General features: G+C 44.5%; 1 protein-coding gene across 1 annotated transcript in view; it reads right to left on the reverse strand.

Annotated features, from left to right (window-relative positions):
• Positions 1-16,912, reverse strand: part of LOC141165406 (uncharacterized) — a 41,466-nt gene that overhangs the window by 16,777 nt on the left and 7,777 nt on the right. Inside the window, exon 2 of the mRNA XM_073651006.1 lies at positions 10,900-10,949. Coding sequence (XP_073507107.1) covers positions 10,900-10,945 — 46 coding nt within the window. The 5' untranslated portion in view covers positions 10,946-10,949. The remainder of the gene's footprint in view (positions 1-10,899; positions 10,950-16,912) is intronic.

Below are 16,912 nucleotides of genomic sequence, written 5' to 3' on the forward strand. Positions count from 1 at the left end.
AGTGCACAGTTAATATATATGTGGCACATGAATCATACCGCCATGTAGTGCACAGTTAATATATATATATATGTGACACATGAATCATACCGCCATGTAGTGCACAGTTAATATATATGTGAGACACATGAATCATACCGCCATGTAGTGCACAGTTAATATATATGTGACACTTAAATCATACCGCCATGTAGTGCACAGATAATATATATGTGACACATGAATCATACCGCCATGTAGTGCACAGATAATATATATATGTGACACATTAATCATACCGCCATGTAGTGCACAGTTAATATATATATATGTGACACATGAATCATACCGCCATCTGGTGCACAGTTAATATATATGTGACACATGAATCATACCGCCATGTAGTGCACAGTTAATATATATGACACATGAATCATACCGCCATGTAGTGCACAGTTAATATATCTGTGACACATGAATCATACCGCCATGTAGTGCACAGATAATATATATATGTGACACATGAATCATACCGCCATGTAGTGCACAGATAATATATATGTGACACATGAATCATACCGCCATGTAGTGCACAGTTAATATATATGTGACACATGAATCATACCGCCATGTAGTGCACAGATAATATATATGTGACACATGAATCATACCGCCATGTAGTGCACAGATAATATTTATGTCACACATGAATCATACCGTCAAGTAGTGCACAGTTAATATATATGTGACACATGAATCATACCGCCATGTAGTGCACAGATAATATATATGTGACACATGAATCATACCGCCATGTAGTGCACAGATAATATATATGTGACACATGAATCATACCGCCATGTAGTGCACAGATAATATATATGTGACGCATGAATCATACCGCCATGTAGTGCACAGTTAATATATATGTGACATATGAATCATACCGCCATGTAGTGCAGTTAATATATATGTGACATATGAATCATACTGCCATGTAGTGCACAGTAAATATATATGTGACACATGAATCATACCGCCATGTAGTGCACAGTTAATATATATGTGACACATGAATCATACCGCCATGCAGTGCACAGTTAATATATGTGACACATGAATCATACCGCCATGTAGTGCACAGTTAATATATGTGACACATGAATCATACCGCCATGTAGTGCACAGTTAATATATATGTAACACATGAATCATACCGCCATGTAGTGCACAGTAAATATATATATGTGGCACATGAATCATACCGCCATGTAGTGCACAGTTAATATATATATATGTGACACATGAATCATACCGCCATCTGGTGCACAGTTAATATATATGTGACACATGAATCATACCGCCATGTAGTGCACAGTTAATATATATATGACACATGAATCATACCGCCATGTAGTGCACAGTTAATATATATATATGTGACACATGAATCATACCGCCATGTAGTGCACAGATAATATATATATGTGGCACATGAATCATACCGCCATGTAGTGCACAGTTAATATATATATATGTGACACATGAATCATACCGCCATCTGGTGCACAGTTAATATATATGTGACACATGAATCATACCGCCATGTAGTGCACAGTTAATATATATATGACACATGAATCATACCGCCATGTAGTGCACAGTTAATATATATGTGACACATGAATCATACCGCCATGTAGTGCACAGTAAATATATATGTGACACATGAATCATACCGCCATGTAGTGCACAGATAATATATATGTGACACATGAATCATACCGCCATGTAGTGCACAGATAATATATATGTGACACATGAATCATACCGCCATGTAGTGCACAGTTAATATATATGTGACACATGAATCATACCACCATGTAGTGCACAGTTAATATATATGTGACACATGAATCATACCGCCATGTAGTGCACAGATAATATTTATGTCACACATGAATCATACCGTCATGTAGTGCACAGTTAATATATATGTGACACATGAATCATACCGCCATGTAGTGCACAGTTAATATATATGTGACACATGAATCATACCGCCATGTAGTGCACAGATAATATATATGTGACACATGAATCATACCGCCATGTAGTGCACAGATAATATATATGTGACGCATGTATCATACCGCCATGTAGTGCACAGTTAATATATATGTGACATATGAATCATACCGCCATGTAGTGCAGTTAATATATATGTGACATATGAATCATACCGCCATGTAGTGCACAGTAAATATATATGTGACACATGAATCATACCGCCATGTAGTGCACAGTTAATATATATGTGACGCATGTATCATACCGCCATGTAGTGCACAGTTAATATATATGTGACATATGAATCATACCGCCATGTAGTGCAGTTAATATATATGTGACATATGAATCATACCGCCATGTAGTGCACAGTAAATATATATGTGACACATGAATCATACCGCCATGTAGTGCACAGTTAATATATATGTGACACATGAATCAAACCGCCATGTAGTGCACAGTTAATATATATATGACACATGAATCATACCGCCATGTAGTGCACAGTTAATATATATGTGACACATGAATCAAACCGCCATGTAGTGCACAGAGAATATATATGTGACACATGAATCATACCACCATGTAGTGCACAGATAATATATATGTGACACATGAATCATACCGCCATGTAGTGCACAGATAATATATATGTGACGCATGTATCATACCGCCATGTAGTGCACAGTTAATATATATATGACACATGAATCATACCGCCATGTAGTGCACAGTTAATATATATGTGACATATGAATCATACCGCCATGTAGTGCAGTTAATATATATGTGACATATGAATCATACCGCCATGTAGTGCACAGTAAATATATATGTGACACATGAATCATACCGCCATGTAGTGCACAGTTAATATATATGTGACACATGAATCAAACCGCCATGTAGTGCACAGATAATATATATATGTGGCACATGAATCATACCGCCATGTAGTGCACAGTTAATATATATATGACACATGAATCATACCGCCATGTAGTGCACAGTTAATATATATGTGACACATGAATCAAACCGCCATGTAGTGCACAGAGAATATATATGTGACACATGAATCATACCGCCATGTAGTGCACAGTTAATATATATGTGACACATGAATCATACCGCCATGTAGTGCACAGTTAATATATATGTGACACATGAATCATACCGCCATGTAGTGCACAGATAATATATATGTGACACATGAATCATACCGCCATGTAGTGCACAGATAATATATATGTGACACATGAATCATACCGCCATGTAGTGCACAGTAAATATATATGTGACATATGAATCATACCGCCATGTAGTGCACAGTAAATATATATGTGACACATGAATCATACCGCCATGTAGTGCACAGTTAATATATATGTGACACATGAATCATACCGCCATGTAGTGCACAGTTAATATATATGTGACACATGAATCATACCGCCATGTAGTGCACAGTTAATATATATGTGACACATGAATCATACCGCCATGTAGTGCACAGTTAATATATATGTGACACATGAATCATACCGCCATGTAGTGCACAGTTAATATATATGTGACACATGAATCATACCGCCATGTAGTGCACAGTTAATATATATGTGACACATGAATCATACCGCCATGTAGTGCACAGTAAATATATATGTGACACATGAATCATACCGCCATCTGGTGCACAGTTAATATATATGTGACACATGAATCATACCGCCATGTAGTGCACAGTTAATATATATGACACATGAATCATACCGCCATGTAGTGCACAGTTAATATATATGTGACACATGAATCATACCGCCATGTAGTGCACAGTTAATATATATGTGACACATGAATCATACCGCCATGTAGTGCACAGTAAATATATATGTGACACATGAATCATACCGCCATGTAGTGCACAGTTAATATATATGTGACACATGAATCATACCGCCATGTAGTGCACAGTAAATATATATGTGACACATGAATCATACCGCCATGTAGTGCACAGTTAATATATATGTGACACATGAATCATACCGCCATGTAGTGCACAGTTAATATATATGTGACACATGAATCATACCGCCATGTAGTGCACAGTTAATATATATGTGACACATGAATCATACCGCCATGTAGTGCACAGTAAATATATATGTGACACATGAATCATACCGCCATCTGGTGCACAGTTAATATATATGACACATGAATCATACCGCCATGTAGTGCACAGTTAATATATATGACACATGAATCATACCGCCATGTAGTGCACAGTTAATATATATGTGACACATGAATCATACCGCCATGTAGTGCACAGTTAATATATATGTCACACATGAATCATACCGCCATGTAGTGCACAGTAAATATATATGTGACACATGAATCATACCGCCATGTAGTGCACAGTTAATATATATGTGACACATGAATCATACCGCCATGTAGTGCACAGTTAATATATATGTGACACATGAATCATACCGCCATGTAGTGCACAGTTAATATATATGTGACACATGAATCATACCGCCATGTAGTGCACAGTTAATATATATGTGACACATGAATCATACCGCCATGTAGTGCACAGTTAATATATATGTGACACATGAATCATACCGCCATGTAGTGCACAGTAAATATATATGTGACACATGAATCATACCGCCATCTGGTGCACAGTTAATATATATGTGACACATGAATCATACCGCCATGTAGTGCACAGTTAATATATATGACACATGAATCATACCGCCATGTAGTGCACAGTTAATATATATGTGACACATGAATCATACTGCCATGTAGTGCACAGTAAATATATATGTGACACATGAATCATACCGCCATGTAGTGCACAGATAATATATATATGTGACACATGAATTATACCGCCATGTAGTGCACAGTTAATATATATGTGACACATGAATCATACCGCCATGTAGTGCACAGATAATATATATATGTGACACATGAATCATACCACCATGTAGTGCACAGATAATATATATATGACACATGAATCATACCGCCATGTAGTGCACAATTAATATATATGTGACACATGAATCATACCGCCAGGTAGTGCACAGTTAATATCTATGTGACACATGAATCATACCGCCATGTAGTGCACAGTTAATATATATGTGACACATGAATCATACCGCCATGTAGTGCACAGTAAATATATATATATGTGACACATGAATCATACCGCCATGTAGTGCACAGTTAATATCTATGTGACACATGAATCATACCGCCATGTAGTGCACAGTTAATATATATGTGACGCATGAATCATACCGCCATGTAGTGCACAGTAAATATATATGTGACACATGAATCATACCGCCATGTAGTGCAGTTAATATATATGTGACACATGAATCATACCGCCATGTAGTGCACAGTTAATTTATATATGACACATGAATCATACCGCCATGTAGTGCACAGATAATATATATGTGACACATGAATCATACCGCCATGTAGTGCACAGATAATATATATGTGACACATGAATCATACCGCAATGTAGTGCACAGATAATATTTATGTCACACTTGAATCATACCGTCATGTAGTGCACAGTTAATATATATGTGACACATGAATCATACCGCCATGTAGTGCACAGTTAATATATTTGTGACACATGAATCATACCGCCATGTAGTGCACAGTTAATATATATGTAACACATGAATCATACCGCCATGTAGTGCACAATTAATATATATGTGACACATGAATCATACCGCCATGTAGTGCACAGATAATATATATGTGACACATGAATCATACCGCAATGTAGTGCACAGATAATATTTATGTCACACTTGAATCATACCGTCATGTAGTGCACAGTTAATATATATGTGACACATGAATCATACCGCCATGTAGTGCACAGTTAATATATTTGTGACACATGAATCATACCGCCATGTAGTGCACAGTTAATATATATGTAACACATGAATCATACCGCCATGTAGTGCACAATTAATATATATGTGACACATGAATCATACCGCCATGTAGTGCAGTTAATATATATGTGCCATATGAATCATACCGCCATGTAGTGCACAGTAAATGTGACACATGAATCATACCGCCATGTAGTGCACAGATAATATATATGTGACACATGAATCATACCGCCATGTAGTGCACAGATTATATATATATGTGACACATGAATCATACCGCCATGTAGTGCACAGTTAATATCTATGTGACACATGAATCATACCGCCATGTAGTGCACAGATAATATATATGTGACACATGAATCATACCGCCATGTAGTGCACAGTTAATATATAGGTGACACATGAATCATACCGCCATGTAGTGCACAGATAATATATATATGTGACACATGAATCATACCGCCATGTAGTGCACAGTTAATAAATATGTGACACATGAATCATACCGCAATGTAGTGCACAGATAATATATATGTGACACATGAATCATACCGCCGTGTAGTGCACAGTTAATATATGTGACACATGAATCATACCGTCATGTACTGCACAGTTAATATATATATGTGACAAATGAATCATACTGCCATGTAGTGCACAATTAATATATATGTGACATATGAATCATACCGCCATGTAGTGCACAGTTAATATATATGTGACACATGAATCATACCGCTATGTAGTGCACAGTTAATTTATATATGACACATGAATCATACCGCCATGTAGTGCACAGTTAATATATATGTGACACATGAATCATACCGCCATGTAGTGCACAGTTAATATATGTGACACATGAATCATACCGCCATGTAGTGCACAGATAATATATATATGTGACACATGAATCATACAGCCATGTAGTTCACAAATAATATATATGTGACACATGAATCATACCGCAATGTAGTGCACAGTTAATTTATATATGACACATGAATCATACCGCCATGTAGTGCACAGTAAATATATATGTGACACATGAATCATACCGCCATGTAGTGCACAGATAATATATATATGTGACACATGAATCATACCGCCATGTAGTGCACAGTTAATATATGTGACACATGAATCATATCGCCATGTAGTGCACAGATAATATATATATGTGACACATGAATCATACCGCCATGTAGTGCACAGTTAATATATGTGACACATGAATCATACCGCCATGTAGTGCACAGTAAATATATATATGACACATGAATCATACCGCCATGTAGTGCACAGTTAATATATGTGACACATGAATCATACCGCCATGTAGTGCACAGTTAATATATATGTGACACATGAATCATACCGCCATGTAGTGCAGTTAATATATATCTGACACATGAATCATACCGCCATGTAGTGCAGTTAATATATATGTGACAAATGAATCATACCGCAATGTAATGCACAGTTAATATATATATATGTGACACATGAATCATACCGCCAAGTAGTGCACAGATAATATATATGTGGCACATGAATCATACCGCCATGTAATGCACAATTAATATATATGTGACACATGAATCATACCGCCAAGTAGTGCACAGATAATATATATGTGACACATGAATCATACCGCCATGTAATGCACAATTAATATATATGTGACACATGAATTATACCGCCATGTAGTGCACAGATAATATATATATGTGACACATGAATCATACCGCCATGTAGTGCACAGTAAATATATATATGACACATGAATCATACCGCCATGTAGTGCACAGATAATATATATATGTGACACATGAATCATACCGCCATGTAGTGCACAGTTAATATATATGTGACACATGAATCATACCGCCATGTAGTGCAATTAATATATATGTGACACATGAATCATACCGCCATGTAGTGCAGTTAATATATATGTGACACATGAATCATACCGCCATGTAGTGCAATTAATATATATGTGACACATGAATCATACCGCCATGTAGTGCAGTTAATATATATGTGACACATGAATCATACCGCCATGTAGTGCAGTTAATATATATGTGACACATGAATCATACCGCCATGTAGTGCAGTTAATATATATGTGACAAATGAATCATACCGCAATGTAGTGCACAGTTAATATATATATATGTGGCACATGAATCATACCGCCAAGTAGTGCAAAGATAATATATATGTGACACATGAATCATACCGCCATGTAATGCACAATTAATATATATGTGACACATGAATCATACCGCCATGTAGTGCAGTTAATATATATGTGACACATGAATCATACCGCCATGTAGTGCAATTAATATATATGTGACACATGAATCATACCGCCATGTAGTGCAGTTAATATATATGTGACACATGAATCATACCGCCATGTAGTGCAGTTAATATATATGTGACACATGAATCATACCGCCATGTAGTGCAGTTAATATATATGTGACAAATGAATCATACCGCAATGTAGTGCACAGTTAATATATATATATGTGGCACATGAATCATACCGCCAAGTAGTGCAAAGATAATATATATGTGACACATGAATCATACCGCCATGTAATGCACAATTAATATATATGTGACAAATGAATCATACCGCAATGTAGTGCACAGTTAATATATATATATGTGGCACATGAATCATACCGCCAAGTAGTGCAAAGATAATATATATGTGACACATGAATCATACCGCCATGTAATGCACAATTAATATATATGTGACACATGAATTATACCGCCATGTAGTGCACAGATAATATATATATGTGACACATGAATCATACCGCCATGTAGTGCACAGTAAATATATATATGACACATGAATCATACCGCCATGTAGTGCACAGATAATATATATGTGACACATGAATCATACCGCCATGTAGTGCACAGATAATATATATATGTGACACATGAATCATACCGCCATGTAGTGCACAGTAAATATATATATGACACATGAATCATACCGCCATGTAGTGCACAGTTAATATATGTGACACATGAATCATACCGCCATGTAGTGCACAGTTAATATATATGTGACACATGAATCATACCGCCATGTAGTGCAGTTAATATATATGTGACACATGAATCATACCGCCATGTAGTGCAGTTAATATATATGTGACAAATGAATCATACCGCAATGTAGTGCACAGTTAATATATATATATGTGACACATGAATCATACCGCCATGTAGTGCACAATTAATATATATGTGACACATGAATCATAATGTCAATTAGTGCACAGATAATATATATGTGACACATGAATCATACCGCCATGTAGTGCACAGATAATATATATGTGACACACGAATCATACCGCCATGTACTGCACAGTTAATATATATGTGACACATGAATCATACCGCAATGTAGTGCACAGATAATATATATGTGACACATGAATCATACCGCCATGTAGTGCACAGTTAATATATATGTGACACATGAATCATAACGCCAAGTAGTGCACAGTTAATATATATGTGACACATGAATCATAACGCCATGTAGTGCACAGTTAATATATATGTGACAAATGAATCATACCGCAATGTAGTGCACAGTTAATATATATATATGTGACACATGAATCATACCGCCATGTAGTGCACAATTAATATATATGTGACACATGAATCATAATGTCAATTAGTGCACAGATAATATATATGTGACACATGAATCATACCGCCATGTAGTGCACAGATAATATATATGTGACACACGAATCATACCGCCATGTACTGCACAGTTAATATATATGTGACACATGAATCATAACGCCAAGTAGTGCACAGATAATATATATGTGACACATGAATCATACCGCCATGTAGTGCACAGTTAATATATATGTGACACATGAATCATACCGCCATGTAGTGCACAGTTAATATATATGTGACACATGAATCATACCGCCATGTAGTGCACAGTTAATATATATGTGACACATGAATCATAACGCCAAGTAGTGCACAGATAATATATATGTGACACACGAATCATACCGCCATGTAATGCACAGATAATATATATGTGACATATGAATCATACCGCTATGTAGTGCACAGATAATATATATGTGACACATGAATCATACCGCCATGTAGTGCACAGTTAATATATATGTGACACATGAATCATAACGCCAAGTAGTGCACAGATAATATATATGTGACACATGAATCATACCGCCATGTAATGCACAGTTAATATATATGTGACACATGAATCATACCGCTATGTAGTGCACAGATAATATATATGTGACACATGAATCATACCGCCATGTAGTGCACAATTAATATATATGTGACACATGAATCATATCGCCATGTAGTGCACAGTTAATATATATGTGACACATGAATCATACCGCCATGTAGTGCACAGTTAATATATATGTGACACATGAATCATACCGCCATGTAGTGCACAGTTAATATATGTGACACATGAATCATACCGCTATGTAGTGCAGTTAATATATATGTGACACATGAATCATACTGCCATGTAGTGCACAATTAATATATATGTGACACATGAATCATATCGCCATCTACTGCACAGATAATATATATATGTGACACGTGAATCATACCGCAATGTAGTGCACAGATAATATATATACGTGACACATGAATCATACCGCCATGCAGTGCACAGATAATATATATGTGACATATGAATCATATCGCCATGTAGTGCACACATAATTTATATATATGTGACACATGAATCATACCGCCATGTAGTGCACAGATAATACATCAGACTTACCTGTATAGCATAAAAGTGCAGCCAGAATCAACAGGGAGTCTCTCATATTCCTGAAATACATGACATGTACATCTGGTATCTGCATTATGTACCTGATGACCACGGGGCGCGGAGACCTGGGGCGCAGCACAATGTCACCTTCAAACAATGGTGATGAACGTGGAAGGAGACAGGAATATTCTCCACCATGTGACCAATCGCTCAGTGGAATAAAGCGGACGGACGACTATAATACACCGAATATATAAGATCAAAGGCTCATAATATGTAAGACAGGAACTGGTCATAGGGTGGAGGAGACCACGACCTGTACAGGGTGACTGCACTGAGGGTGGAGGAGACCACGACCTGTACAGGGTGACTGCACTGAGGGTGGAGGAGACCACGACCTGTACAGGGTGACTGCACTGAGGGTGGAGGAGACCACGTCCTGTACAGGGTGACTGCACTGAGGGTGGAGGAGACCACGACCTGTACAGGGTGACTGCACTGAGGGTGGAGGAGACCACGTCCTGTACAGGGTGACTGCACTGAGGGTGGAGGAGACCACGTCCTGTACAGGGTGACTGCACTGGGGGTGGAGGAGACCACGTCCTGTACAGGGTGACTGCACTGAGGGTAGAGGAGACCACGACCTGTACAGGGTGACTGCACTGAGGGCGGAGGAGACCACGACCTGTACAGGGTGACTGCACTGAGGGCGGAGGAGACCACGACCTGTGCAGGGTGACTGCACTGAGGGTGGAGGAGACCACGACCTGTACAGGGTGACTGCACTGAGGGTGGAGGAGACCACGACCTGTACAGGGTGACTGCACTGAGGGTGGAGGAGACCACGACCTGTACAGGGTGACTGCACTGAGGGTGGAGGAGACCACGTCCTGTACAGGGTGACTGCACTGAGGGTAGAGGAGACCACGACCTGTACAGGGTGACTGCACTGAGGGTAGAGGAGACCACGACCTGTACAGGGTGACTGCACTGAGGGTGGAGGAGACCACGACCTGTACAGGGTGACTGCACTGAGGGTGGAGGAGACCGCGACCTGTACAGGGTGACTGCACTGGGGGTGGAGGAGACCACGACCTGTACAGGGTGACTGCACTGAGAGCGGAGGAGACCACGACCTGTACAGGGTGACTGCACTGAGGGTGGAGGAGACCACGACCTGTACAGGGTGACTGCACTGAGGGTGGAGGAGACCACGTCCTGTACAGGGTGACTGCACTGAGGGTGGAGGAGACCACGACCTGTACAGGGTGACTGCACTGAGGGTGGAGGAGACCACGTCCTGTACAGGGTGACTGCACTGAGGGTGGAGGAGACCACGATCTGCACAGGGTGACTGCACTGAGGGTGGAGGAGACCACGTCCTGTACAGGGTGACTGCACTGAGGGTGGAGGAGACCACGTCCTGTACAGGGTGACTGCACTGAGGGTGGAGGAGACCACGTCCTGTACAGGGTGACTGCACTGAGGGTAGAGGAGACCACGACCTGTACAGGGTGACTGCACTGAGGGTGGAGGAGACCACGACCTGTACAGGGTGACTGCACTGGGGGTGGAGGAGACCACGACCTGTACAGGGTGACTGCACTGAGAGCGGAGGAGACCACGATCTGTACAGGGTGACTGCACTGAGAGCGGAGGAGACCACGACCTGTACATGGTGAGTGCACTGAGGGTGGAGGAGACCACGACCTGTACAGGGTGACTGCACTGAGGGTGGAGGAGACCACGACCTGTACAGGGTGACTGCACTGAGGGTGGAGGAGACCATGACCTGTACAGGGTGACTGCACTGAGGGTGGAGGAGACCACGACCTGTACAGGGTGACTGCACTGAGGGTGGAGGAGACCACGTCCTGTACAGGGTGACTGCACTGAGGGTAGAGGGCACGACCTGTACAGGGTGACTGCACTGAGGGTGGAGGAGACCACGACCTGTACAGGGTGACTGCACTGGGGGTGGAGGAGACCACGACCTGTACAGGGTGACTGCACTGAGAGCGGAGGAGACCACGATCTGTACAGGGTGACTGCACTGAGAGCGGAGGAGACCACGACCTGTACAGGGTGAGTGCACTGAGGGTGGAGGAGACTACGACCTGTACAGGGTGACTGCACTGAGGGTGGAGGAGACCACGACCTGTACAGGGTGACTGCACTGAGGGTGGAGGAGACCACGACCTGTACAGGGTGACTGCACTGAGGGTGGAGGAGACCATGACCTGTACAGGGTGACTGCACTGGGGGTGGAGGAGACCACGACCTGTACAGGGTGACTGCACTGAGGGTGGAGGAGATCACGACCTGTACAGGGTGACTGCACTGAGTGTGGAAGAGACCACGACCTGTACAGGGTGACTGCACTGAGGGTGGAGGAGACCATGACCTGTACAGGGTGACTGCACTGAGTGTGGAAGAGACCACGACCTGTACAGGGTGACTGCACTGAGGGTGGAGGAGACCACGATCTGCACAGGGTGACTGCACTGAGGGTGGAGGAGACCACGACCTGTACAGGGTGACTGCACTGAGGGTGGAGGAGACCACGACCTGTACAGGGTGACTGCACTGAGGGTGGAGGAGATCACGACCTGTACAGGGTGACTGCACTGAGGGTGGAGGAGACCACGACCTGCACAGGGTGACTGCACTGAGGGTGGAGGAGACCACGACCTGTACAGGGTGACTGCACTGGGGGTGGAGGAGACCACGACCTGTACAGGGTGACTGCACTGGGGGTGGAGGAGACCACGACCTGTACAGGGTGACTGCACTGAGGGTGGAGGAGACCACGACCTGTACAGGGTGACTGCACTGAGGGTGGAGGAGACCACGACCTGTACAGGGTGACTGCAATGAGGGTGGAAGAGACCACGACCTGTACAGGGTGACTGCACTGAGGGTGGAGGAGACCACGATCTGCACAGGGTGACTGCACTGAGGGTGGAGGAGACCACGACCTGTACAGGGTGACTGCACTGGGGGTGGAGGAGACCACGACCTGTACAGGGTGACTGCACTGAGGGTGGAGGAGACCACGACCTGTACAGGGTGACTGCACTGAGGGTGGAGGAGACCACGACCTGTACAGGGTGACTGCACTGAGGGTGGAGGAGACCACGACCTGTACAGGGTGACTGCACTGAGAGCGGAGGAGACCACGACCTGTACAGGGTGAGTGCACTGAGGGTGGAGGAGACCTCGACCTGTACAGGGTGACTGCACTGAGGGTGGAGGAGACCACGACCTGTACAGGGTGACTGCACTGAGGGTGGAGGAGACCACGACCTGTACAGGGTGACTGCACTGAGGGTGGAGGAGACCACGACCTGTACAGGGTGAGTGCACTGAGGGTGGAGGAGACCACGACCTGTACAGGGTGACTGCACTGAGGGTGGAGGAGACCACGACCTGTACAGGGTGACTGCACTGAGGGTGGAGGAGACCACGACCTGTACAGGGTGACTGCACTGAGAGCGGAGGAGACCAAGATCTGTACGGGGTAACTGCACTGAGAGCGGAGGAGACCACGAACTGTACAGGGTGAGTGCACTGAGGGCGGAGGAGACCACGACCTGTACAGGGTGACTGCACTGAGGGCGGAGGAGACCACGACCTGTACAGGGTGACTGCACTGAGGGTCGAGGAGACCACGACCTGTACAGGGTGACTGCACTGAGGGTGGAGGAGACCACGACCTGTACAGGGTGACTGCACTGAGAGCGGAGGAGACCAAGATCTGTACAGGGTGACTGCACTGAGAGCGGAGGAGACCACGACCTGTACAGGGTGAGTGCACTGAGGGCGGAGGAGACCACGACCTGTACAGGGTGACTGCACTGAGGGTGGAGGAGACCACGACCTGTACAGGGTGACTGCACTGATGGTGGAGGAGACCACGACCTGTACAGGGTGACTGCACTGAGGGTGGAGGAGACCACGACCTGTACAGGGTGACTGCACTGAGGGTGGAGGAGACCATGACCTGTACAGGGTGACTGCACTGGGGGTGGAGGAGACCACGACGTGTACAGGGTGACTGCACTGGGGGTGGAGGAGATCACGACCTGTACAGGGTGACTGCACTGAGTGTGTAAGAGACCACGACCTGTACAGGGTGACTGCACTGAGGGTGGAGGAGACCACGATCTGCACAGGGTGACTGCACTGAGGGTGGAGGAGACCACGACCTGTACAGGGTGACTGCACTGGGGGTGGAGGAGACCACGACCTGTACAGGGTGACTGCACTGAGGGCGGAGGAGACCACGACCTGTACAGGGTGACTGCACTGAGGGTGGAGGAGACCACGATCTGCACAGGGTGACTGCACTGAGGGTGGAGGAGACCACGACCTGTACAGGGTGACTGCACTGAGGGCGGAGGAGACCACGACCTGTACAGGGTGACTGCACTGAGGGTGGAGGAGACCACGACCTGTACAGGGTGACTGCACTGAGGGTGGAGGAGACCACGACCTGTACAGTGTGACTGCACTGAGGGCGGAGGAGACCACGACCTGTACAGGGTGACTGCACTGAGGGTGGAGGAGACCACGACCTGTACAGGGTGACTGCACTGAGGGTGGAGGAGACCACGACCTGTACAGGGTGACTGCACTGAGGGCGGAGGAGACCACGACCTGTACAGGGTGACTGCACTGAGGGCGGAGCAGACCACGACCTGTACAGGGTGACTGCACTGAGGGTGGAGGAGACCACGACCTGTACAGGGTGACTGCACTGAGGGTGGAGGAGACCACGACCTGTACAGTGTGACGGCACTGAGGGCGGAGGAGACCACAACCTGTACAGGGTGACTGCACTGAGGGCGGAGGAGACCACAACCTGTACAGGGTGAGTGTACAGGGGGTGGAGGAGACCAAACCTGTACAGGGTGACTGCACTGAGGGCGGAGGAGACCACGACCTGTACAGCGTGACTGCACTGAGGGTGGAGGAGACCACGACCTGTACAGGGAGACTGCACTGAGAGCGGAGGAGACCACGATCTGTACAGGGTGACTGCACTGAGAACGGAGGAGACCACGACCTGTACAGGGTGAGTGCACTGAGGGTGGAGGAGACCTCGACCTGTACAGGGTGACTGCACTGAGGGTGGAGGAGACCACGACCTGTACAGGGTGACTGCACTGAGGGTGGAGGAGACCACGACCTGTACAGGGTGACTGCACTGAGAGCGGAGGAGACCACGATCTGTACAGGGTGACTGCACTGAGAGCGGAGGAGACCACGACCTGTACAGGGTGAGTGCACTGAGGGTGGAGGAGACCACGACCTGTACAGGGTGACTGCACTGAGGGTGGAGGAGACCACGACCTGTACAGGGTGACTGCACTGAGAGCGGAGGAGACCACGATCTGTACAGGGTGACTGCACTGAGAGCGGAGGAGACCACGACCTGTACAGGGTGAGTGCACTGAGGGTGGAGGAGACCACGACCTGTACAGGGTGACTGCACTGAGGGTGGAGGAGACCACGACCTGTACAGGGTGACTGCACTGAGGGTGGAGGAGACCACGACCTGTACAGGGTGACTGCACTGAGGGTGGAGGAGACCATGACCTGTACAGGGTGACTGCACTGGGGGTGGAGGAGACCACGACCTGTACAGGGTGACTGCACTGAGGGTGGAGGAGATCACGACCTGTACAGGGTGACTGCACTGAGTGTGGAAGAGACCACGACCTGTACAGGGTGACTGCACTGAGGGTGGAGGAGACCACGGTCTGCACAGGGTGACTGCACTGAGGGTGGAGGAGACCACGACCTGTACAGGGTGACTGCACTGGGGGTGGAGGAGACCACGACCTGTACAGGGTGACTGCACTGAGGGCGGAGGAGACCACGACCTGTACAGGGTGACTGCACTGAGGGCGGAGGAGACCACGACCTGTACAGGGTGACTGCACTGAGGGTGGAGGAGACCACGACCTGTACAGGGTGACTGTACTGAGGGTGGTGGAGATCACGACCTGTACAGGGA

The sequence above is a fragment of the Phyllobates terribilis genome, unplaced genomic scaffold (genome assembly GCF_046119375.1).
Source record: "Phyllobates terribilis strain yellow unplaced genomic scaffold, ASM4611937v1 Scaffold_11__3_contigs__length_659146591, whole genome shotgun sequence".
In the NCBI taxonomy this organism is placed as follows: domain Eukaryota; kingdom Metazoa; phylum Chordata; class Amphibia; order Anura; family Dendrobatidae; genus Phyllobates; species Phyllobates terribilis.